The following is a 27,081-nucleotide window of genomic DNA, read 5'->3' on the forward strand; positions in this document are numbered from 1 at the left end:
TGAATTGTCACTATGCTTTCTACTTCAGACTTTGGATATACTCTTGTGGTTGCCAGGCGTGACACATTGTGCTTGTTTTGTGTACTACAATTTAAGTACTGTGATGATTAACACCTGTGCAAACTTCCACTGAAATACAGATAGAATGCAGATATGCATTTGGACAGTGCAGCAAAGGGAACTGCTTGAAAGACTGTTTTGCAGCTTGCTAGTGTTAACTAGAACACAGAGGGATTTTCACATTAGGGCAGCATGAGCAAGATAGAGATGAGTAGGGTAAAACAAACAAACAAACAAACAAAAAAAACCCTCAAAGGTCAATACTATGAACATGTGGTAAGTACAGGCAGTTGAAACAGGCAAGGCTTGGAGGGAAGAAATTGAGTTCTGGTGGCAGGTAGGTGGAATGTGTAATTCGCATGAGTTTGGATCTACTGCTTTGTGCATGCCCAGTCAGTTACAAGTATTCAAAAACATGGTCTCTTGCTGTGCTTGTGTTTGTACAACTTGTAGACATCTGTAAGCTGTGACTGAAGCAAACTTCTTGTCCTCTGAGGGTATGACAAGGCTTCAACACTTCCCTAATGTGATCAGGAAGCACTTAAAGTCACAAGCTCTTCCAGTAAGAGAAAGGACCATGAGCTAGATGAGTCACCATAGACATTACATAGACATAACTTTCAGTCACTAAAGTTAGAATCACTTCGTGCTACAGAACATAGTTAATAACCCGCATTATGTGGTATCTACTTGGATGTGGGTATTTCAGTTGCCCAGTGCAAATTGATCATCTCAAACACTAACACAGTTATCACTTAATGTGAAAGTGCTGGGTCTTTAATTCTTTCTGTCCAACAGTTTTGGTATTGCAATTCTAAGGGCATCCAATCAACCTCAGGTGCTGTGCAGATGGCAAAGCCAAGCTAATACAGAAAAATGAGAAACAAGTGACTACTTAATGTACAGGAATGCATGATCTGCATCACAAATAGTTGACAGTGTTGCATACAGGAAGCCCAACCAGATGGCTGTATATTAAAACACATCACTCCTTGAGAGAATTAAGTACAGGCAATTTGCTCACATTTTCTGCAGACCTGCTGCATATCACATTAGAATGGAAAGAACAAGAGATTAAGTGCCTTATTTATTGGCAGCATTTGTGCAAAGTTGGCAGTTACTTAGTTATGATTTTTTTCTGTATGTATCTGAATTCTCACCTTCTTACAAACAATAGAGGTCTTAGTTTTAAAATATGGGGGAGGAGTATTATAGGTTGATATATAGCACAACATATACACAGGAGGAGCAGAATCAATTTGCGTTTCATTTATATATCAAAGACAAAATTTGTGCCTGAATAATTGTGTGTGTTATCAGGATATTTGCTCTTTTAAAGAAAATAAACCTAAAATATTCAATACTAAGCAAATGCAAGCTCTGTAGAATGTATTTTTACTTTCTTCAGCTTGGTGAAAGTGGCTTCTGTACAGGCCATGAACCAGACTCCATGGAGTTCAGTTCACTAGGAGGATGGGTAGCAACACGAGCATCAGGCATGAAAAAAAACATCTATGGAAACATTGAAGATCTGGTAAATATTTATAATACTTTTTCTAATTAATTACTCTTTTGGTTGGTGGTTTAACTTGTGTAATGACATGAAGTGAGAGGGAGAAGGGAGAATACACTGCAGTTCTGTTAACAAGTGATACAGTTTTGGCATCAAATCTTGACTCACGAGCTTGTTTGCTAGCTTTTGGTATTAGTACTAATAAGCATTATTGCTAATCTAAAAGCTTCATTTTGGTACTCACTGGCTAGCTTCAGGAACTGTGTTGTCTTGGCCTGTCCTTGCTGCCTTCTTCCACTGTTTCATGCTCTCTATTAATCCAGTGTAATAATTCCGTTAAATATGTAGGGTAGTTTCAAAAGGTGCCTGCTCTCTCCTACCTGTTGTGCTTTCTTGAAGTTGTCTGGTGGAATCACTACGTGTTGACAGCAAGCTAGTTCTATCTGCCTTCCCACTTCCATAGGCTAGTAGATGGTTTTTCTTCAAATCAGCACACTGATCTAATTGATCCTGTGTGCACACAACAGTGAATTGTAATCCCACTGCATAGTATGTGGGGGCAATGAGGAAGGAAGCAAGGGACTGGGCATGGCAGTATTCTACTGTTAAATCTGTTATAAGCATTAAAATGGTTCATCTTCATATTAAACCAGGTAAATTGTTTCCTAAAGCATTTTGAATTAATACTTTTTCTGTTTTAGTGAGTATACCGAAGTCAAATCCTGCCTCCTTGCCTTGAACTTCTAGCTCTTTCTCATAATAGCCCTTCCTTGCCTCTTTTTCCCTTCCCTTTCCTGCAGCACACTTTTTGAGTCATATCTTTAACACCTCAGGCTTTTTCATCATCTCATAGTTCACAAACATGTCTGTTCTGTGCACAGAACAAACACTTTACTATCAGCGAATGAGCTTGGCAGCAAATAAGTAGTTTTTATTCAGTAGGTCTTGTTGAACTAAAACTGCTAGCACTTGTATCATCTGTACCCTACTGCCTGAAGTGTTGCTGTCTGGTGTTGTTTTTCTTGGACTGGGAAATGTGAAGCAGAAGGCTTTTCTATCGCAGGAGCATAACTTCAGACTAAAATGTAGCTTCTGAAATTTTCATTAGGAGGGCATAGGTTTGAAAGTTGACTCAGAAACGTTCATGAGTTTCCTAATGTCATAGTGAGAAAGTTTTGGGGAGGTGTTTACTTTCTGAGAAAATCTTACATCTAGAAATAGTGTGTTATATAAGCTGCCTAAAATCCACTTGTTACAGAATCACCAGTTCGTAAAATGCATATAACAAAATTCTTGAACTCAGAACAGGATGAAAATTACTTAGCTACATGTGCCTGAAATTTTTAATGCCACTGGTTGAAATGCAGTAATTTTACTGTAGTTGAAAGCTTCACTTGTACCAAGGAAGCTTTTTTTGAAAGAAATTAGTACAGAATAAAAACAAAATCTTACATATGTATCAGTCTTACTGAAGACTTAATATTGACAGTGTATTTCACTGTTTTCTTTCTTCCTAGTAGAAGTATTTCTGTAGCAGCTGATGTCTAAATTAGATTAGCTTTATCAAGCAACAGTTCTGAAGCAAAACTTAAGCAAGAAATAACATTTCTTCTGCTGCAAGCCATCTTTTTTTTCCTCTCTTCAGCATTGTGTGTGTTGTGAATTTAAATGCTACAATTCATGGCGAGCACTGTCTACACTGAGAAACAAAACAGCCTTAACTGGTACTGTCTGCTTGTGGCCAACAATTGATTGGATTTGGCATAGAACTTGGAGCAATCTGTTGTGTGGGCAAACCATGCTGCATTAGAGATAATTGTTTGTAACAGTCCTGAGGTTATCCTGAAAGTTCTTTTGGGGCTGCCTACAGAAAGTATGAAGTCTGCAGAGCTGAACTGTATAAAATGCATGTCATGCTTGATAAAAAATAAATATCATACAAAAAAATCTGTACTTAATGCTAGTATGTATAGTCATTGTATATTGTTTAAACAGGTGATTCATATAAAAATGGTAACTCCCAGAGGAATAGTTGAAAAAAACTGTCAAGTACCTCGCATGTCAACAGGACCCGATATCCATCACTTCATTATGGGATCTGAAGGTATAACTCAGTAACTTCACATAAGTGCATCTTAATTCAGCTTCTATAATGGCTTGATGGTTTGAGCATATGTAATGCTGTTGCTTCTGGTGTGTCTATGGGTGGCATTCTGCAGGCATGAATTTTTGTGTTAGGATGATACATTGAGACCTTTTTTAGGACCAAAGTTATGCAACTCTGAAAAGTGCTTAAAACAGATCTGTGGAGTTACTGTACACATCTACTGTACACATCGTGATTTAGAGGGTGTTTGTAAGAATCCACCATGTAAATTGTCAGGAATAAATTGCTTACTACTGCAGTACTGAATTTTTGGGACTTCTGACTTAGGGTACTTCATAACACTATGGTAAACACTAGTTAAGTTGTGTGGTTTGCAAGAATTCCATCTTGCAGCACTTTACTACTGAGTTTTCCTTTTCTTCTGAAGGAACGTTGGGAGTGGTCACTGAAGTTACAATAAAGATTCGCCCACTCCCTGAATACCAGAAGTATGGCTCTGTGGTCTTCCCCAACTTTGAACGAGGGGTGGCCTGCTTGAGGGAAGTGGCAAAGCAGGTAAGGAGAAGCTTTATGCTGAATTCATGCAAGAACGCTGGTTCTAACCTAGTCCAGGATCTAGGACTAGAAGTATGCTGATGCTCTAGCCTAAATTATCAATTACTGGAAAGGAGTTGAGAGGATATGAACCTCATAAGTATGTATGGCCAACGAGGCTTTTGGAAATGATGCGATGGATCATGACCATCATTTGCTTGGCATTCTTAGCCAAATTGTGGATATACCTTCTGATGACTTCTTTTAAAAAAGAGGGAGTTGTTAGCATATCTCAGCACAGAGATTTTGGCTCTTCATCTCCTTCAGCGAAGAGCTTTATCCTGTGATTCATTTAAGGCTATGTAAAAAGTGACCAGTATTTAGAGGAATTCAGCTGCAGCATGCAAGTAAAGGACAGTTGAATTCATGGTTCTAAAGTGAAAAGGAACAAGAGTCATGCAGTGGAAGGATGTGACCTGTGTTTACAGGGGATAGAAAGCACTACCTGAAGCACGGCAGTGTATTCAGATGAGCTGGATGTTTTAAGGTGGAATTGTACTTACATGTTAGTATTTAAGTAGAGCCTTCTGAGTAGCATGATCAGACAACAGGAAAGTGGATTTCAAGTAACAAAACTTGGACACGGGTATTCAAATTGTAATGTTTTTCCTGATGGCTCTGCTTCCAAGCAAATCTTACACTGGCTAGCCTCTTTCTTTATCATCCTAGGCTAACTTTCCTTGGCACTGTGCAAAACGTACCAAATCACTTCTGTGAAAGGAGGAATATATATCCTGAATTGGGGAAGTAATTTCAGAAATGTTTTAATTAATGCCAAACTAAATACAGCTTTACATTTTTCCAGTGATGGGTCTAAATTAATGGCTTAATGTTCCAAGCCAGATGTTCAAACCGGTATGTGAATGACATGTATATGCTAGTCAGCAGCACTTGCCAGTTCTTCTGTCACATGCTTCTACTGCTAGTGCTTGTTCTTCCTATTAAAGGTACCTAAGCAGACTGTTTGGGAATGCTTAATTGTATGGCTGATCAACATTTTAAGTCAATTAGGGAACTAGTGTCTATTCCCTAACTATGGGTTTAGAAGAGGAAAAAAACCCACAATATTAGCTGCTGATGTTGTTCCATTTCTAAGCTTCTGTTGCTACTTCTGTTTCACTGCTTACTAAAGTCTGAACTACTTATTCTTTTCTTTTGGTGCTGCTCATATCAATCTTTTTACCAATTACAAAGATCTCTAACAGAAAAGCTATTTTTTGTATTTATTAGTCTACTTTTATGTAAGAAAGCTACCGGCAGGTTGTAGGCTGGGTTGGTGTCATTAAAACCACTCATTCAGCCTTTTTCAGTCAACCTGCCTGATAAGATATTATTTTACTTTTTCCTTGTGTCCTTTTTTCTGTTGTGTGACAAAATATACATTAGCAATGTGATGGAGGGTGAACATGTATCAAATTAAGTGATAGAGGAATACTTCCCTATCTTTGTGATTAGGGGAAGGCTAGCCTAAAATCCATGCTTTGTTGTATTCCTCTAGCTATATATTTCATTACATGACTGAACACAGCCATCACAGATTGCATGTTGTAAGCATATGTATGACCTAGAAGCTTGCTTAGCAGAAGGCAGCTATTCTTACTGTTTTTCAGACTTCTGTATAGAGCATAGTTTTGATTGGACCCAGGCATGGATTTTAATTGTGACGTGATGACAGAACTTTAGTGTACCGGGTCTGAGCAGAGTTATTTTCCTCATAGCGGCCCATGTGATGCTACGTTTGGATTTGTGACCAAAACAGTGTTGATACACACTAAGGTTTTAGCCGTTGCTGAACAGTGTTTATGCAGTGACAAGGCTTTCTGCATTTACTACTCTGTTCCCCTAGTAGTTAGGGGGTGGGCAAAAAGTTTGTAGGTAATGCAACTGGGACAGTTGGTCCAAATCAACCAAAGAGAGATTCCATATCACATGATTTCAAGCTCAGCAATAAAGCTGGGGGAATTTTCTCAGCAGTTACCATTGCTTGGGGACTAGCTGGGCAGCGGTTGGCTGGTGGTGAGCAATTGCTTTTGCATCACTTGTTTTCATGTTTTTATTTCCCTTTTACCTGTTCATCCACCTTTATCTCAACCTATAAGTTTTCTCACTTGTGCCCTTCTGGTTCTCTTTCTCCACCCCACTGGAGGAAAGGGAGTAAACAGCTGTGTGGTGCTTAACTGCCTACTGGGGTTAACCCACAATAGTTAGTCTGTTTTCAATGGATTTGTAATGTATATGTATTTGTGATTACATAGCAGCATAAGCTTGATACTCTAATCAAATATGGTATCTTCAGTGCATTATGGCAATACGGCTATTTTATAGAAAAACATTCAGTACTTGAAGGTTAAAGATCTTGGGGTTATGCCTGTGTTGCCTTGAGTGTAAACTGAAAATTCTCAATGCGTTATATTTAGACGTGCCTGATAGGTGTTGCTTCTCAAATGAAAACAAGTTTATCAATTTTCGATGATAATGGCCATAGATCTCTTATGTTAAGTTTTCTTCTTCTATTCTCTTTTTAAACGAAAATGTCGCTGTCATGATTTTTGGCATATCTGTTCGTAAACTTTTTATTCTTCCTTCCTCTCACTCCCCTAACTCTGCCTCCAAGAGGTGTGCTCCTGCATCAATTCGCCTTGTTGACAATGCACAGTTTCAGTTTGGTAAGTAGGTAGATTTTCTCAGGTGGATACCTGTTCCCAAGAGCTTTGATTATCTTAGTATTTGAAGTCTGTATCATTTGGGAATTCTTTTGCTCAAAACTAGACAAAGAAGGCAACGATCCCTACGTTCAAATTGCAGGTAATGCTGTAATATATACTTTCAGAAACAGAAATGTGTCTTTGCCTCTAGAAAAACACTGTCAACTACAATAGTTAGTAAAGAGCCTTGCTGTGCATATAGATGTGTAAGATTTTTTTGCAACCTTTCCATTTAACAGCACATAGTCTTCTGGGAATTTTGAAATACTGGAGACACTACCTCTATTCTGCTCTAAAGGAGTGGAAATGGTAGTTTTGTAAATATTGTTCTTGAAACATTTGGTTGTGAAGAATATTAAGAAGAAGTTGGGTATCAGAGTGCAGGGGAGATTCGGAATGCAGGCATCTTACTTTGAAGGTAAGTTGGTTGGTTAAAATTGGTTGATGTAAATTTCCTAAGAGCATCACAGTGTGTACAGATTCGTGAGAAGTAGCAGTTTGTTTTGAAAATATTCTAATGTGACAATGATTGTTTGGGTGGGGGTGAGGCAATGACACATGTTGAAAATGAGCTGTCTGGCTTTTGTTTTTAAAAAAGTTCAGATGTGGTAAATACCATAACTGTATGCAAACAGAACTAAGCTGTTGGCTTTTTTATTTTTTTAAGTATAGAAAGTCAGTGAAGCTACTAGAGTGTTACTAAAGCTAGACATTACATAAATAGGACGATGTCAGACATGCAAAGCAATCATTTTTGAGCCCTTCTTAATGGAAAGCTGTCATTTTTAACGGTAGAAACTTTGGCAAAAGATGTGTTCTGGCTCAGGGCCCTCTGAGAGAACCTAAAGTTCCACAACACACAACTAGTAGTTCATAGGACTCAAAGCACTTCCTAGGCCATGCAATTTTGATTAGGCACAGAAGATGAAAAAGTGAATTGTGATTGACCTTGATAACCTCAATGTTAATACTATGAGAACAAGTCAGAATCTGATACCTGTTTTCGAGAAAAGTCTCAGTAATGAATCTTGACTTTAAATGGCATTAATCTGGAGGTGAGAAATTTGAGCTTTGTTTTTTGAACCGAGTTAGTATCTGTAACACCTGAGAGCCCAGCAAGCATTGCTGCCTGCTTTGGTCATCACTGTGTTGTACTCTCTCACAAACATGTACAACAGAAGGCAGATCATTTCTTTATTTTTATTTGGGAGGAAGCTTGACCAATTTATAAGCTTTGAAGCTTGACCAATTATGAGCTTTAAGTCCAACCCTAGATAAATAGATCTTCTGGCTTTGATCTGATGTTGCAGCTTATACAATCATCTGCAAAAGGTGACTCTTAAGTTTTTCTTGTGGTTTTATTAAGTAGGCTTAACTCCACTAGTTTTTACAGATTGTGTTTTAATAAATTAATGTCCTTTTGTTATCTGCTGCTTTTGTATCCTCACTTAAGTGTGCTTGGAGGCCTATTCCTTGGCATTTTCTCATATCTGCAGGGAGAGTACCTCTTTACGGAAGAGGGAAGGAGGCAAATGAATTACTGAAATTCATGCTTTATTCAGGAGGAAATACTTCGTGAAGTATTTTAGAAGGAAGTATCGTGTAAATGGTGCATAACTTTTTTTATGAATTGGGCTCACAGCGTGTAGGCCAGATGCAAGACTGTAAAAATGAAGCAGTAATGGGAGTTCAGAAGTTGCTTGTGACTGAAAACAATGGAACAAACAGTAAAAGGCTTTCATCTCAATTAAACCCAGTCCTGAGGCAGAGATGTTAATTTAACAGACTCCAAGACACCATTTATATATCCTGGTAATTTTAGTTCTCCGTATGTGATTAAGGAAGCAATTACTAGCTTTATGTAGAAAATTTTGCACAAGTGACATAACCATTAAGGAAAAAACTGCTTAACTCTTTAACTTGCACCATTTTTGGCTATTGGTTTCAGTGGTTTTGGCATAACTTTAAAAAAGGTCAGTGGTTTTGCTTAGTTTTATAGTATAAAACTAATGAAGTGTTCTTTCAAAATTTTCCATGTGCAATATACTTGTGAAGATCTAAACTATGACAGCCTTAATTAAAGTGTCAAATGGAATATTTATGCGCAGTTGTATGTATGCCTCTTAAAAATTAATAAAAACCTTTTCTGAAATCTTATTCTAAAGAGAAAGGTCCCTTTGATTATGATAAAGTGCTCTGAATGATTCTTGCAATTTTATGTACCAAGCTATTTTTTTGGTTCCTTGAAGTTAGAATTTTAAGAGCACTGATTATCTTAACACATTTTTTTTCTACTTTTTGCCAAAGGTCATGCTCTTAAACCACAAGTTGCTTCCATTTTTACATCATTTTTGGATGGACTGAAAAAATTCTACATCACAAAGGTAACTGTTTTGGGGTTTAATACTGCTTGAAACTTTGCATGCTATCCATAGAATTCAAGACTGTGGGTATGCTGTCTCATGCAGCTCTGAGTTTGTCTAACAGATTGTAGGATTAGTTAGAGAATCTCAGGGTGGTTTAATTCAAAATAAGATTCTGTTTGAGGAGTTACTCCATAAGAGAGATTCTCACAGATGTTTTCACCTTTCACATCTGTAGATGAGATTAGTGTGTCTTGGCTAACAGTAAGGCAGTGACAGAGCAAGACTGGAACCAATTTACTGAGCTTGCAGTCCACTGCAGTTCCAGTCCTTCCAGCTCTGCAAGAGGAACATTTCAAGAAATGAGAGAAATGCTATGTAACACTGACACAGGCTCCAAGCTGGTGACACATCTGGAGCTCTTATGCTAGGGCTCAGTCTCCTGATGTGTGCAAGCAACTGGCACTTCGAGATGCTCCCAGTTGGGTACAGTATTATATAGTACTATGCAGCACAGTGATACTTCCAGCTGGCAGTAGAGAAAGCATTTTTAATGACTGTGAGATTGATACAGCAGGTGTACTGGGACCAAGGTACTCAAATTAGCACGTATTTACTTCATCTATGAATTGCTCCCCCTAATTCATATTGTGACTCATTATGGATAGTGGCAAGCTCTGAGATCTCTTGCCATATGAAGACTGTCATGTGTCTTGGTTTCTTGCTTGAATATACCATTGATTACATTGGCTCTAGTACTTTAATTTAAGCTTTAAAGTAAACATCAGAATACAGAACACATTAGACTAACGCTCTGTTCTTTTTATTGAATGGAAGAGTCGTTTAACAGATACCACTTACAAGAACAGGGACAGTCTTCCCAGTTTATTCCTTCATATAGCTTGGGACTGTTCACTGATTCACAAATGCTTTAGGTATTGTTTGTGTTTACCAGTTCATGCTGTAGCTAGTTCCTCTGGTGCCTCTTCAAGAGAATTGTAAGGTGCTTCCTGAGCATTACAGTCATGACAGCAGAACAGAAGGAAAAATTCACGCTAGATGAAATACAAACAGTTCTAGAATGAGAAGGGACAGTGAATGGCATCTTAGTAGACTTCTGTTCCTGTGATTGGAGTTTATCACTGTAATAACAGTATTTCTTTCTACTTATGTTAGCTGTGCTGGCTTTGTAGGACTAATGAATGAGACAGATTCTTTGCCTAGGAAGATGTATTGTTTCATATTAGTGTTCACGGTGTTTTTCTGGGGTGGTAGGATCCTTTTCAGAAATTCTAACTTGGATGTTTTTAACTGGCGTCACCTCCAGATATGGATCTTACCTCTTCAACTCTTATTCCTGAAAGAAAGCCATATAGGCTCCCTGACTACATTACTGTTAAACATTTTTTTTTCTCGTTTCAAATGGGCTATGCTCCCTGCCACAAGTTTAAAGGTTATTTTCACTCCATAGCACTTCCCAAGCTTAGAGATTTTCTGTGGCACACTGCTAATAAAACTGTTTTGAGAGCAGTGACATTTATTGTTGTCATGGTCATCCACATGCTTTAATAAAGAAATAGTTCATAGAATATAAATGTCTCCTTATTGCTCAAATCATTTATGAGCTGTTCTGTCTTCAGGAGTAGATACAGCTGTTGTCTATCTTGCTTTTTTTTTTTTTTTTGCCATGAGGAAAAAAATGTGACAGATCAACTCTGTTACTTCAGTGGGCTTGTAAATGTCCTGTCAAGAAAAAACTTGCTTACTTTTGGGTTAATTTTTTGAAAGATGTTTTTCCCTAATCTTTCCTCATAGTTACAACAGCATTTACTAACCAGAGGGTACGCTATGTGTTTGAAAAGCAAAAACTTGTTGCTTGCATTCTACCACATAAGCTATGACACAATGCAATGATTTTCTCTTTGCAGTTTAAAGGATTCGATCCCAACATATTGTGCGTAGCTACCTTGCTCTTCGAGGGTGACAGAGAGAAGGTTCTTCAGCATGAAAAACAAGTCTATGACATTGCCACCAAGTTTGGGTATGCTTTTCAAAGAATTTTTTTCATATGAAACTGAGAGTTAACTGTCCAGGAGAAAACAAGGTTACCATTTTTGTTGCAATTACTGCATAGATCTGTTCTCAATTTACTAGTTTGAAGTGGGAATAATTGATGAGGTACTGAGTGTTCCCTTTGATAAATAAGTCTTGTGTTAATTCTTAATAGGTAGCTTTAAAGAAAAACTTCAGCTGTCTATATACTACATCAAAATGAGTATTTGACTAAATACAGAATTGGTGTTGTTAGAATGGAAACTAGCCCTTGTAATTGCTTACGGGCCTGGAAGCTGTATGCTTTGCAATACTAGATTATATATTTTAAAATGGAGGATGGAAAGACAAAATCATAAGGGTATTAGGACTTATATTAAGTCTTAGCAGGACTGATGTGAGCAAATGAATACACAAAGCTTGTTTAAAAGAGGCATTCATGTAGTTACAGGAATGTGCTGATTTTCTCTGTCCTACAGGCTATTTTCTGTTCTTACAAAGGAACAGAAAATACTTTACTGTACCAGTAGGCTGAGTTTCTGTTTATCTGCTTTGATTACAACAGTGATGAAAACTATCATTAAAGTGTGATATATCAAGAACGTACTATTTTCTTTTTAAGAAAGTTATTGCTTGTATTAGTCTCAGCTACTCAAAAATGTCTCATCCATTTCAAGGCTATGATTTCTGAAATTTGTGTTTTGAATTTTCCGTTTTATAAAAATGGAAATTCATGTGAGCAGCTTGCTACCTTTCAAAGACAAAACATTGCCCTTCATCTTAAAGGGTACTTCAATTTTAATGTTGTGTGCAAGAAGAGGCTTCAACTACGAGTTCTTTTGTATTTGGGTAATTCAAGACAGTGAAAGTACTGGTAAGGGAAGGAAATTTGTCTGTTAAAGGCTTGTTAGAGGATGCTGTCTGTGCTACATCATTTCAGGCTATTAGTTGTTTAATGGTTTAACCTTCTAGTTTTGTGTCTAAAAGGCATACATTTTATCCTTCTTAAAGTTGTCTGATTTTCCCCACACACATCAGATTTATAGGAACTTCTGGGAAGACACATTATAGATACACTGCCCTTTCTTGTTCTAAAAACCCAGTACTTAAAAGCAAGCAAAAAAGACTTTATTAATGCTCTTAATTTGTTAGGTTAGTGAAAATAGGGCTTTCTTTTTCTTTTTAGGGCTCTGTCCTTTTCATCCACTCAACATGTAAACTTTTGGGATCTTAAGCCAGTAGTCTTGCTATTATGACCTGTAAGAACACAAGTGTGCAAATCCAACATGCACTTAGAAACATAATTTGAACAAATGTTCATTTACAGGAACATCTGGGATGTACTATGTCTAATTCTGTTTCCTTTGTTCTTTTGTGAAGTTTGAAGGCCTCATCTTAGTCTTGACATCTTAGCTGAGCTGGTAGAAAGGAATAGTCTGAAGGATGTCGCCTTATGAATGACTACACTACAAAGTTATTCCTATAAGAATTGACTTCTTTCCCTGATTTGTTTCTTGTTCTGCCCAACTTTCTTCTTTATGAACATCTCAAAGTGTGGAAAATGTGACTTTTATTTACAGAGATGCTATTACCAGTGGCAATTGTAACACAACTTAGAAACAGCTAAACTTGCACATATTTTTGATAATCAAAGTATAGATTTTTCTAATTATTTTTGGAAACCTGTGAATACTCTGCTGGAAAGTTTAATTAAATTCTTTACTTGCAGTGGCTTGGCAGCTGGGGAAGATAACGGACAGAGAGGATATATGCTGACATTTGTCATTGCTTACATTCGGGTAGGTCACCTCTTGCCTTCCTGCTGAAATTTATATTAATTAATAAAAAAAAGCCACCACCCAAACATGTCTTTTTGAAGATCCTCTCTGAATTCTGTATGTAGGTTGCCTTGAATGATCTCTTAAGCTTGTCACCATAGGATTGTATCTTTTCTATCTCATAGAATTTTGTCTGCAAAATACCTTAAAAATATTAATTTGAACACTTAAGAAAATAGTTACCAATACAGGTTAGGGAAAAAAAAAAAAACAAGTTTAAAGGAGGATCTACTGGCAGCTGCTAAATAAACCAGATCAGACTTAAAAATCTACAGGTTGAAAGTAATCTGAGCCTGGGAGAGTACTCAAAATATGCACATACACTCAGCTCTTTCTCTATGGACATCCACTTATGGCCATGGTTTGAATCAGAATTCCAGGACAAATGGATTTTTGTCTGAACTGATGCAGCTGTTTTTATTAACTTCAGTCTTAGTGGATTTAAGAGATTTTTTCAGAATGTTATATACATCCTGAGTGCTACATTTTAGTTGGCTTGTATTTGGTACGAATCACTTGATTTCTTTTTATTTCAGCAGGCTGTAGGGGCAGACTATTTCTTGTCCTTTTTTTTCATATGTAGAACTTAATAGAAAATATTTATTTGAAATTTAATTATGTTGCTGGTTAGAACAGTGCAGCTCTTGGATTGATGATGGTGGCGCAAATATTTGATTAGTGCAAGTGTACTGACACTCTGGCAAGCTGTCTTCTTATAGCCATGACATCAAAAATGTTTGTCGTCTGTGTCTTGGAAGATCTGCCCTACATCCATAACTATAAACTAATGTCACTAGGACAGATGGCTGCTTTTGCTAAATTGACTTTCTGTGTCTTTCTCATTCAAGTCTATCTCAAGTTGCTCAACTGCTAGCTGTGTAGCCTACACTGGAATTCCAGATGTTGGTGCTGAATGTTACTGATAATTTCCTTTCTGTATTTATTAGGACCTGGGCCTGGATTACTATGTAATAGGAGAATCATTTGAGACATCTGTTCCTTGGGATAGGTAAACTGACTATTCTTCAGAGTTGCTTAAAACCTTGTACCTGATTTCATTCAAATTATTCCTAACTCATGCTTGCTCATGAGGAAACTTAATTTAATTTAGGCCTTATGTGTATTGGAGGCTCCCTGATGTGCCTCAAATCTTGCAGCTGTGCTCTTGCTAAAGCTGTTGGTAAATTATGTCTCAGTTTTCTAAATGTGATGTAGGCAAGCATTCAGTAATATTTTTGTTTAGGTTAACTTACTGTAACAAATCCAGCACTTGAAATTGCCCAGCTTTGTAAGTTGGGTAATGGCTTCAATAGCAGTATTGTGGGGTAAGCAGCCGCATGTATGGGATCAGCAGTGTATTTCAAGCAGAAAAGTTTGTAGTGAAGCTCACAAAAATATTTAAGTATGTTTAAAAGTTGTTTTTCCACCCAATAATGCAGGGAAATTAAAGAAATAAAAAGATAAGCTTGGTACAAATATCTTAATCCTGAGCAAAAGTTACTTCATCTGTTACCTGTAGCTGAGAAACTCTTGACCATAGCACAGTTTAACATACAAAATGATTTTGGATGCTTCTGTCCATTTGGTAAGCCAGAAACCTCTTAAAGCAGGATCTGAACTGATTCTAAGTTAAGCTTGACATTTTTTGATGCAAAGTGGAATTTATGGAAAGTGCGATGTAAGCTGGTAAGCCAGTGGGTGGGAAAGATTTGAAGAGGGTGATTTTTAAAGCAAAATTGCTGTTTATTTTTGTTTAGCTTTATAGATCTTGACGTATGTTAACTGGTTAGTTACCAGTTTATTTTGGTTTTACCTGAGAGAATGAGTTTTTATGTAAGAATTTCAAATATTTTTCTTAAGTTGTGCTTACCACAGCAACTGCTTTCAAAACTTTTTTCTACTTTGACTCATAAGAGCTATGCAGTTTTCCACAAATCAGTCAGTTACTCTGCCTGACTGGTTGAAGATATTTGAATAAAATATTTAGCTTTACTTGCTCATCCACTAAATGGATAAATTTCTCGTATATATTACTCCTGTCAGCCGGAAAAGTAGTTTTAAATCTGCATTAAATGTCTAAAAATCTGAACTGCACAGGATGGATAGTACTGCAGACCTTTGTGGGAGAATACATAACTAAAGAAATAGCAATTTGAAAAATGCTTTCTTTAAATTGTTCTAGTGCTTTGAGTGTACCTGGCAGGTCTGCTGAGGTGGGGAGGGAAAGACAAATCACTAAAAGCAAAATAAATATGGCTTATGACAAGCTTTAATAGCTCGTTACCATATTAATACTATAATGTTTCAAGCTGGCAGAGTATAGCTGGAGTCTCCAGTTCTTGCCTTGCAACATATCAAAGCTATGGTGTTAGCCGAGTATACAAGGTCTTAGACCTCACAAGCTTTCTACTATGAGTTGTTGTGTTTGTGAGCTACATTAGAGGCTGTTTTGCTGAGAAAATAAAGACAGAAGTGGGCAACCTGTATTTCCTGCTGAACTCTTTTGCCTTCTATTCCTTATGGAAAAGAGCTTTCATTCCTTGCTGTACTTCAGAGTAGATTTGCTATTCAGGAATGGTATGCTGGTGAAGTCTTGATGGAGGATTGTTTTATTCTTAGAATAAAATATGAAGTGGTTAAAAGTAGTTTTAGAAGGTGGTTTTCTTTTTGCTAGATTTTTTTTTTAAAGGTATAATGTTTACCAATGTTGAAGTTACATTTTTCTTTAGGAAGTGGTATAAAATCACGTATTAAGATTTTATATTTTAATGTGTTCTCTGTTACAGAGTTTTAGACCTCTGTAGGAACGTAAAGGAAAGGATAGTAAGAGAATGCAAAGAAAAGGGTGTTCAGTTTGCTCCCTTTTCCACCTGCAGGTAAGCTATTCAACAACTTAAATATTCACTTTTCTGGATCTTTTATTAGTAACGGAACTACAGAAGTTGTTAAACTTGCTACTTAGTAGATATTTTAAAGTGCATCTATTAGTGATAGTACAAACACTAGTGATCCTGACCTTTCTCTTTAACCTACAAGTAGGTTACATATGAGTACTTATTTAAAGGGAATAGTGGCACTTTATTAGTCTTGACACTTATACTTTACTATCTGGTGCCTACAAGCAAAACAAGATTAATTTAAGAGCTTCAGCTCTTTGAAAGTGATAGCCTTGATTTGGATTCGGTCCTATGAGGTAGGAGCAAAAAGGAAACAAAACTCTTAAAACAAACAAACAAAAAAAGCTACCTTTTAAAATCAAATGAGTAACATTATGGATTGTGTAGTATGACATAGTGGCTGGATTAATACAATAAAGCTCTGTTTGTAATGCAGTTCTCTTCAACAGGGTCACACAAACTTATGATGCGGGTGCATGTGTCTACTTCTACTTCGCCTTTAACTACAGAGGAATTAGTGATCCTATTCATGTCTATGAAGAAATTGAGGTAATGTATACAAGAACAACAGTTAAGGGGGAGGGTTGAAGCTGATGTTCCCTAGCATATGCCAGACCCATTGGCCAAGCTAACTGAATTTTGCATGAAAGATCACAAAAGTCTGTTAATAAAGCTTTGATCATTAGCTAGGAAAAGAGGCACACCTCAACAGTGCACCAAGTAGTAGAAAGACTGCAAGGTGAGTGTTTTAGCTTGAAAGTGTTCGAATATTTCTTCATCAACATAAAAATTTAAATTTTGCTTTCTGCCAAAACTTTACACGCAGAAGAGTAGTCAGTTGTGAAGTACCTCACTCAGAATCTTGAAAATCTTGGTCTAAACTCCAGCCTGAATAAAGAACTTCGGTCACTCTGGGGATTTTTGTTTTCAAACTTTTCTTTTTTTTAGGTTTCTTTTCAGTAGGCACTTACCCATCTTCTGGATGAGCTCCCCAGCCCACTAGATTATTTTGATTTTTGGCAAGGGGAAAGTGATCCAGAATATTCCATTCTGGAAAAATAGCTTTATTGTAACAGATGTGCTTTGAAATGTCTTGGTTTTAGTAATGTTTGTTTTGAAAATCCCCACTTATATTAATATATGTAGACTTGAACTAAAGTGTTCACCTTTACTGTGTACCCTAATTGTTTCTGAATTTTTTCATATACCTGTTCAAATGAGTACCATAGCAAGCATTTCAATAAACCAAACGTCTTGTGCATTTAATGTTAATACCTTATCTTTCACATCTAGAGGGCTGCTAGAGAAGAAATACTTGCCAATGGAGGAAGTTTGTCACATCACCATGGAGGTATTGTTCTTGTTCTCAGTCTAATGTTAATTTTTTTTATACTGCTAAATATTCACGACTACATCAAATACTTTTCAATAGAATTTTGAAAATATTTCACAGACATGAATTGAAATTACTGGAAAAATATTTTGTAAGTCTTTCAAGGAACTTCCCATTCCTTTAACAGACTTTTAGGGGAAAGGTCAATACACCCAGTTTGCTTGATGTCCAGTCACACAATGTGATATGTTTATGAATGCCAGCCTTTGGTAGGAAGTCTACAGGCTGTCTGAGAACCTGAAAAGGTAGTCATAAGCTTCCACTAAACCTCGTGCAAACAAAGGCACATTCACTTGTGTAGACTAGAATACCAGTTTCATAATTCTAAGAGAAGCAATTTAATGTCCCCTGTGGCTAGGTGAACACTGTTAGCCCTATTTCCAGAGCATTTAGTAAAAGTATCTGCCTAAAAGAGTTGGAGACTTTAATTGGGCTATGTTGTAGGTTACCATCTGTTGCATAATCGATGTTATGCAAGTATTGACAGTACTGTCTTCCTGTCTGCTAACTTGTGATTATTTGGTTTCTTCTCTTGTGGTTTGGAAACAATTTGTCATGAGTTACTAGTCTCTTCGCAAACTATTTTTGCACTTTAATAGTAATGTTAAGAACCAATGTTGTGTATAAGTGTTACCCTGATAATTTAAATAGGCTTCTTCCACATATTCAGGTAGCCTAATAATTTTGTTTGCATGTGCCCTATGTAATGATATAAACTCAAATGTCAAGATTTTTTTGAATTTGGTTTGATTTGTGTAGCTAACTTCTTTAAACTATTTAGCTTAAAATACATTTCTTCTCTCTCAACTGTCTTGGGGTCTTGCCTGACCACAGAAGTAAGAGCAAAGAGGGAAGAGTTCTAGTGGTGTAAAATTAAATCAAAATTTTGTAGTTCTAAGAAAGCTCTATATGGAGTGGAAACCTGAAGAGTAGAAGCAATGTTTTAAAACACGTTGGTGAATTCCTGGGCTTGAAACTTAAATCTAGGGCTGTGTTCAGGCATACATCTTTGTGATAGAAACTGGAATTGTCTCTGCTTCAGCAATATCAGGCTATTGGAAGACATGTAGATAAGTGATAACTTGAGTGGAAATGGTTTCAATATTTTTCTAATATGCTTTTATTGTCCTCTGATTTTTTTTTTACTGTATTATGGTGGACTGGTCAGTTCTCACACATGGATGTGGAATTGCCCTCTTGATCTACTAGTGTGCTCTGTCCTGCTGTGGCAGCCATGATTTACTGTGACTAGCATTTCATCCATTAACTTAGATACAGCTGTAGGTTGTCACGATCGGATGTATTTGCCCTCACCATACAAAATCTTGTTTACAGCATGTCAAGCAACAACAACAAAAAACTACTTCTGTAGCATTTTCACACACTTACATACTTACTTTTTGGCTCCACAGATTCAGGAAATTTGGTTTCTATCAGACTTCTCGTACTCATGTTGGATACATGACCGCCTAATTCTTGATAAATATTTTCTGCTTTAAGTGTCTTTGTCTGGCAGTGTGTGATTGTGTATGATACACAAGATCCATTTTTCACCCTGTTCTTAGTAGATGTGCTGCTGAGAATTAGCCTAATAGTATCAGTTTTATTTACCGACCTTCAGGCCTTGTCATTCCTAGCACTGCTAAGACCAGTCTATTGTGTGGGGTAAAAGAAAATACTGGTGCAATTTCTTTTAGTATTTGTCTTGTAATTGTGATGAATAACAGTTGTTTTCACTATCTGGAAACAGACAGGCTGGTTTGTCTGCCTACAATCATGCTGTGATAAATGGAGCTATTTTAACTCTGGTTTTGTGTATCAAAGAAAACAGATGTAGTCTGGGACTTGAGGCTATAGGAAATACAAAGCCTGCTTAAGTCAATCTTCATCCACTCTGAGTGAAGAAGTGGTCATATATGACAGCTTGAGATGTGTAAAGCTCTAAATTACTTTACATCTGGAAAAGTACTAACTGCAGGATACCCGTAGTAGCTGTTGTGTAATGAAAACTAAAATAGCAATGCTCTTAATTTTATAAGGATTAACTTCAGAAAGTTAATCCCAATATCTCTTCTCTTCCCCTCCTCCCCCAGGCTAATGAAAAATATCCTAACTTCTAGGCAGGACTCAGTTAGCAATGCTGTGAGAGTATTTCCTGATCCCCCCATGACAGCTTTTGAGGTTTAAAACTTAAAAGAAGCATAACTGCAATTTGTTAATGGATTACACTTAGATCACACCTTGCAATATGTAAGTGGAAGAACATTCCTGTAAAGAAATTGCAGAAGTGTATCCATACCAGCCTGTTAAAGCAAGCATCTCATGGACACAAGTCACTGTAGCAAAGCCAGACGTACACATTAGTGTAATGAACTTGCCTTTTCAATATAACAATAACTTGTATTTTGGGGTGGAGAATCCAGACTTCTGGATAATATCTGAATATCATTTCTAGTATGTTGCAATTTAAAAATGACCTTTTTCTTTTAATCAAATTATTGTTTCTTTTTTGAACTTTCTCACTCTTGACTTTCAAATATTTACATCTAATCAGTAAATGTCAGAATTGTTTTTTCCCCACTTAGTGTTTCTGGATTATGTAATGTACAGAACTTGCACTTATGAACAATCTAAGGCACATGTGTTGCTATAAAAACACACCCAAAATACGTAGCTGACCAAGCAAGCATTTCTTATGCTGGGGGAACTTGGCCATACTCCAGTGCATCAGGAATTGATTCCTTGTAGAGCAGGTTATCAGATTTTTCATGATCCCGGAAGTCTTGTGTAAATGTTGTAGGTCTGTTTCTCGCTATTTTTTTGTGAACAAACTGATGAAAAGGTTTTTTTACAGGTTTTGAAGGAGTTTTTAATGTGTGACTTTGAAGTGGTTTCTTATGCTTTCTTTGTCTCCTTTAGCCAATGCTATGGCATAATATGCGATTAACTAAAACGTTTTTGAAAGGTAGTAGATGTACAAGTTGTAGCATTTCTTATTTTCTTTTCCTACATAAGTTTTTACAGTCTTGACCACGGTTTTCACCTTGCCTTTACTATGTCCTGCATTTAGGAAGTGATTATGTACGTCTTTGAACACAGCTTTAATCCTTTCGTTTTTCTGGCCAATGAGTGTCCTTAGACTTGAAAGTCCTGTATGTACAGGTTGCTAGAGTCAGTTAGCACCTAGAAACTCAGCATTTTCAATGCAGCATTAGAAATGACAACTTAATGTAGATACAAGTTTAAGTTTAGGTAAACAATTTTTCTAATGGCAAGTCCTAAGACTGCCCATATGATGTCACTCCTTGCATTCTTGAATCCCTGTTTTAATAAAATGTATGCTTTTCTGTATAGATAAAATAACGTGTTGAGGAAATAATAACTAGGTAGGACTGGTTTATAAATATTATAGATTATATTTATATATATATATATATATATAGTATTTGCTTTGGAGTATGCCATCTGAAGGGAGCTGGCTGGATTTGGGCTCGATTCCTTCTGTATTACCAATCTAAGCACTTCTGTAAAAATAAAAATAGATTGTTTCCATTGCAGGGAATGTTCTAACTAACAACTGGTTACTTAAGGAAACAATTATCAGTTTGTGGGTTTGAGCAAAATGACTCCATTTAGATACTTAACATAATAGAACTAATTTTCTTCCACTTTCTAGACAGATTGACTAGAATAGAGGTTAATATAGCTCAGGCTCCACAGGTTTAGGTATAGTATCAATTTCCTGGCAGTTTATGAAGAAAAACTTAGGCGGAAAAAAAAAGCGGTAAAACTGATGTGCCTTCAGTTGCATCTTTGACATTGCAATTCTTTGGTATCATTAAGAGGCCATGGCTTAAGCCGTATAGCACAGTAACCCACACAAACTACAAAATCTGCAATTATAAAATTTCCTTGAGGGGCAGGAGGGTGGAATTGGACAGAGTCTTCTTTTCTTTACACATGAAAAATATCCTCTAAGCTTTAAGTTAAGCTCTGGAGACTGACCATACTGTTATTTTATAAATTAAGAGCTTACTTTTTAATTAGAATGAGAAGCTTAAACTCTGACAATTGTCAGACCTGAAGTAACCCTATCATGTGAAATAGTATAATCACTCAGTCGTATTTTCTTCCTTAGTCTGTAGAAAGTCTAAATATTATTGTTATCTTCAATGCCCCTTTTCACCAAATAAACACAGAGGACTTTCTGATTCTTCAGCACAGAACTTGAAAGAACTTGAGTTGTTCAGGCATCAAGTAAAAGTGTGCCAGATGTTGGACAGTAATGGGAAGTGTTAATTATGTAGTAGACTCCAGATATGCTGGTGCAATGTACTCCATTTCTACTGAAGTATTAGATTAATGCACTGACCTTTCTCAGCTCTCTTCCAGAGCACTCTCTGGAAGAGTAATAACCTGTTAAGCAACTTCTAGGAGAGGAAAGATGCTTCCCATAGAGACAACCAGCTTCAGGAAGAGCATTCAACAGCTGGAAGAGCCTCGTCCTTTTTATGACCTATGCTACTGTTTCTCCTTCTGCAGAGCTATTGTTCTCCAATAACAGCCTCTTTAAGTTGGAAGGACTGGAGCAGAGGAAGCCTAGTGGCACCGCACATGGCCCTAGAGCCTATTTCCCCTGGGACCACACACTGCTATAAATTTCATCTGGACTAGGGGTAGAGTTATTCCTGGGATCCGTCAGCTACACTAAAACTTCCCTTACAAGCCCATTTGTGTGTTCATGTACTTGATTTTCCTAAAGTGAGAAAACCAATTGCTGCCTGCTGTTTGCTAGCTCCACTCATAGCCAGATTTTTTGCAGCCATCCAGATGCATCTTCAAAGACAAGCAAGCATAGCCTTTATGAGCCAGTAGAGCTTTTCCTCCATTTTAGCTTCCTTTGTGGCCAGCAGGTATGCGATGTCCATCTAATAGATGTCCATCTATTTGAAAAGTCATGCACATAGGAAACTGTCATTTTTGGCAGAGAGTTTAATGTTAGTGTTTCTACAGGAGTAGTATGTGGCTTCACTTCACCAAGGTGCATGTTATTCCCTAAAAGCATGAACAACTTTTCTAATAAAACCAGCTATGGGCTGGACCAGAGTTAATTTTTTTCAGATTACATGTTTGTTTCATACATGGACTATAACGATAATAAAACCTGAAAATTAACTGCAAAAATAGGTCTTGGACTGTCTTTTTCGAGTTGCTACTGAACAAACTTGTTGGCTTTCTGGTCCGAGGTACTTGATTTGTTTGAAGTGGATTCTTTGTCATGCTAGGGTGTTTGCACTCTATGTAATACAGGCTAGGCTTTACGTTGAATTTGGCTTGTCTCAGTCCTGTTGCCTGCTTAACAAACTTCCTGGCTTCCTAGCAATTAATGTTTTATGGGGTGGCTGACTGCATAGCACACCTCAGGAATAGAGTACTTGCTAGGTTTAAGACTTGAAAATTAACTATGTCATAATTCATTTTGGATAATTAAGATGCCAAATTAGGTGTCTTCAGAAGAAGAAGATGAAAGTATGTAAGACTCTATATGTTGCCAGTTGGTTCAACAAATATTGTGTGTATGATGGTGTATATAGCAGAGTAACTTGTATGCTCAATTTACAGAGCCTGGACAATGTTATGCTGATTTGAGAACCTTATTAATTCCATTGTGATGTAGCATATAAAATCAGGTGCATTTTGTCTCCTGTTAGTTCTAGATACATGGCATCATCCAGGCCTTAAAACTAAATGGTCTACTTTCTGTAGGTAGAAACTGAAAGGTTTTATCTAGTCCATGGAAAAATCAGGCTTAACTGAGACCTTTTATTATTGGGGAGGTTGCATCTTCCTTGAGCCCAAAGCCATTCTCTGGCAAGGCTCAGAGTGGAGTTAAGCAATTTTGCTTCTTGGAATTACTTTACATTCATGGTAATATCTTTTACTGTTAGGGTGTTTTCTTTTCCTTTCTCATCCTTGAACTTAACTGTATCCTTCTGTGGAGGAGGAAAAGAATACTCAAAAGGCAGAACTAACTTGAAGTGAAACAAGCTGTGTTGTTTTTCTTCATAGTACTGTCATCTGCACAAATCTTTTCTTTCATTCAGTCTGTTTTCTAAGCAGGTCCATCCAATTACATAGAATTTGAAAAGCAAAATTACTTCAGCTTATTTTTTAATTCTGGTACAAGAACTTGGAGTAGCTGAAAAATCCACATATATCTTAGTGGCAAGAATATTAGAAGCAGGGGCTCAACCTGCTGTTATCAAGGGGTTAAAATCTTCTCATTGAACATGTTTGTGAAGGACCACTGGTAACTGTAGTACAGCTTTTTTTCTTTCCAGTTCACTAACCAAATGTATGTTAGATTTATTATTGCAAAAGTATAAACCATAGAAAATTTGACAAGATAGATGTGTAAATTATCACTTTGACAGAACTAATGATGCACTCCAAGCACCTTCTGTTTTCCAGCACTTGGTGAGCGACTTCATTAAATATGCAACGACTGTTTGGTGCTGCTCAGACAGTAGTTCAGTTCCTTGTGGAATTGCATTATTACTGGAGGTGTAAAAGAGGCAGGCATGCTAGCTGTTGGGCATCCTGCTGTGATTCTAATGTGCTCCATCTTGTTGGAGCAGTTGTTTGCAGTCTTTTCAGGACAATTACATCCATAACCACAGGACACATTCACTGAAACTATATTACAGATAACAGTTGAGAATCGTAATGACTGTTCTTCAGCTGCCTGTGTATGAGCCAGTGTAAGTGACTTGAGGTGATGGTCAGACCCCATCCATACATCTCTGGTTGTTTGTGTATGTATGTGTGTGGTGTTTTTTTTTGCTTGTTTGTACGTGCGTGTTGGTAGTATTAGAATCAGAGTATTCCCAGATAAAATTCAACTGCATCAACTTGGTCAGTCTAATTGTAGCAATGGTTTATCTACAGATGGGGATATTTTCTGAGCTGAGCTGCAAAATACAGCCACAGTTCCTATTGCATGAAAAAATGCTTTTGTCCTTCAGTTATGATCTTTGCTCTTGACATGTATGCTGGTAATAGTTGTTTTCTTACTAAACTGAGAATTTCATTCTTTCTCACGTTATTTGCTTTTTCAGTTGGCATTGTAACTAGCTCATTCCTTAAGGTATAAACAAATATACTCTGCTCTCCAGAGGTGTCCCTGTAATTTATTATTCTGATGACAGTTTGATGGTTACCCTGAGAACAGGGCACAAAAGATGGCTTGAATTTAGCTTCAGATATTCTTAAAGCATCTGCCTCTCAAACCTTTACTATATCACATCATACTGACAAATGGATTGTGGTTTAGGCTGACAAGCTAAATGCTATACTGTGTTTAGTGAAAGAATGGCCTTTATTTTGCATGATCTGTTAAATCAGAGTTGATGACTTGGTTAATTAGTATATGAACACTTGGCCATTTAACAGAACTATTGTGGGAATTTACTGAAATGAGTTCTTAAACGGCTAGTGTTTCAGCTTTGCTTTATAATTGCTGTGTGTTGTGAATATACATTTTTAACATGGAAAGTATGCTTTTGTGTGATAGCATGTGCGAGTACCAGCCTGTGTAGAAGTGTTTGGAATAAAATAAGATATTCTGTTGACTGAAAACTAGACTTTAGGACTTCTCTTCAGAAAATAAATTTTGATTATTTAAACTAATGCTGTTTTAAGGTTGTTTCTGATTTTTGAGAACATTCTTACTTTAAAGCAGTTGAGAGGCGTGGGGGTTCTTTTTAGTAAGCTCATCTTTGGTTTCCTCCTTCAAAAGATTAGTTTGGTAGCTTTTCAAAACTTACTGCCAAGTCGCTATTTTAATAAACATGTGATTTCAGCCTAAGTTTAATCTAAATTTCTTAGTTTCTAAAGAAAGTAGACAGTGTGGAACACAGTCTTCCTCTGGGAGTATGCTGAGCTTAATGAGCTTGATAGTCTGGTGGGCTCAATAAATCAAATAAAGCAAAACATTTCTCATTTTTGAATAAAAGCATTTATCACACAGTGTTTATTCATTCATGGTCACAAGATTGATTGGCTCCTAGAATCCTGCCATATATTGAAACACTTTGTTTTTGTTTTTCCAGTAGGCAAATTGCGGAAGCGCTGGATGAAGGAGAGCATCTCTGATGTTGGCCTGGGAATGCTGAGATCTGTTAAAGAATATGTGGACCCCAGTAACATCTTTGGAAACAAGAATCTTTTATAAAACCCTGCACAATATGATGTACTAAAACTTCTTCAAAATTACTGTTGAAATTCCGCCACTTTCATTGTACTGATATCCCAGTAATCAAATATAACATAGCCTAAACTTTAAAACTAGTATCTTACATTGATTTTGCCACCCCCTCCCCCCAATAAAGTGTAAACATCACTGTTAGTGTTTATGGATTTTTACTTACAATGGTCTTAAACTCTTAAAAAACCCGGTGGGCACAAAGTATGTTACCAACTAGGAAATGCAAATTTAGTTTTCCAAGTTTGGTTTAGGCAACACAGCTGACAGTATTTTCAATGCTGGATACAGCCAGCTGTTTCTTACTAAAGCATCCCCTGCAAGGAGAACAAAGACTGACAACAGTGTTTTCTACAGAAGCAGCTGCTCAGCCCAGCCTCTTGCTACAGGAAAGCTGCTAGGAGACAGATGAGATTACACCAAGGAGTACTTCTCTGTGCTGAAGGATTAGGTATGTAACAGACCTGTAACCAGCAAAAACTTAAAGCACAAATGTAGATTTTGATCAAAAAAGACAATGCAAGTCAAACAACTTCTGAAAACTCAGTAGTTTCCCACCTTAATACAATTGGAAAATCATAAACAATTGAGCTGTTCTGAGTTGTATTTGCATTGCTGGGATAATCTTAAATTAATCATGGGTTAGTCATTATAAGTTTTGTACAAAGGACATTTCTCACTGTATGTTGAAAACAGGTTTGTAACAAAACTTTGCTTTCATCTGTACTACAGTCCTAGTGTGTATGGGTTTGCTTCTGTTTTTGTTTGTTTTGCAGAGATGCAAAATATCTTTTTCAGTAAAAAAATAATTTTGGCTATTCAAGTGAAACTGCCCAGCACTGTCTTTTGAAACAGTCTCAACCGTTTAATAAAACTTAAGTGGACAACATACTATCATCCTAAAAGTGAGGTTTCCCTTTTTAGTTTTGTACAATTTCCTATGGCCTTGATGAATCATTTATCTACTTCACTAGTAGCAACAACTATAATTGTCCATTTAACTAAGAAAATGAGATATTTTCTTGATCATTACGGTATGTAAGCATTTTTACATTGAAACTTGAGTCTTAATCAGTAAAACAAACTAAAAGTATTTGTCAGTACTCATGATCCATTTTTAAGGTGGGTTCTTTTCTTAAAGCAAGTTATTGAACTTTTTGATAATTAATGTATATGATTGCATAGGATAGAAAAAAATAAGGACTATCCTTTGAGGACACAAGGTCTCTCTAGCCAACTGCTTCGCAGCTCTGTAGTGTCAGTTTGGACACCTTTTTTTTTTAGTATTGCCCTTAA

At 36.8% G+C, this 27,081-nt stretch overlaps 1 protein-coding gene across 3 annotated transcripts in view; it reads left to right on the forward strand.

Moving 5' to 3' along the window:
• The window catches only part of AGPS (alkylglycerone phosphate synthase), an 81,208-nt gene extending 54,532 nt beyond the window's left edge, over positions 1-26,676 (forward strand). For all 3 annotated transcript variants that reach the window (XM_083841034.1, XM_083841033.1, XM_083841035.1), the window contains 12 exons: positions 1,469-1,594; positions 3,569-3,677; positions 4,108-4,235; positions 6,889-6,940; positions 9,287-9,363; positions 11,271-11,383; positions 13,124-13,193; positions 14,180-14,241; positions 16,019-16,108; positions 16,579-16,678; positions 17,423-17,480; positions 25,634-26,676. In XM_083841034.1, the coding sequence (XP_083697160.1) occupies positions 1,469-1,594; positions 3,569-3,677; positions 4,108-4,235; positions 6,889-6,940; positions 9,287-9,363; positions 11,271-11,383; positions 13,124-13,193; positions 14,180-14,241; positions 16,019-16,108; positions 16,579-16,678; positions 17,423-17,480; positions 25,634-25,755 (1,107 nt within the window). In that variant the 3' untranslated portion in view covers positions 25,756-26,676. The remainder of the gene's footprint in view (positions 1-1,468; positions 1,595-3,568; positions 3,678-4,107; positions 4,236-6,888; positions 6,941-9,286; positions 9,364-11,270; positions 11,384-13,123; positions 13,194-14,179; positions 14,242-16,018; positions 16,109-16,578; positions 16,679-17,422; positions 17,481-25,633) is intronic.
• The last annotated feature ends 405 nt before the right edge of the window (positions 26,677-27,081 follow it).

Source organism: Anser anser (assembly GCF_964211835.1).
Source record: "Anser anser genome assembly, chromosome: 6".
In the NCBI taxonomy this organism is placed as follows: Eukaryota; Metazoa; Chordata; class Aves; order Anseriformes; family Anatidae; genus Anser; species Anser anser.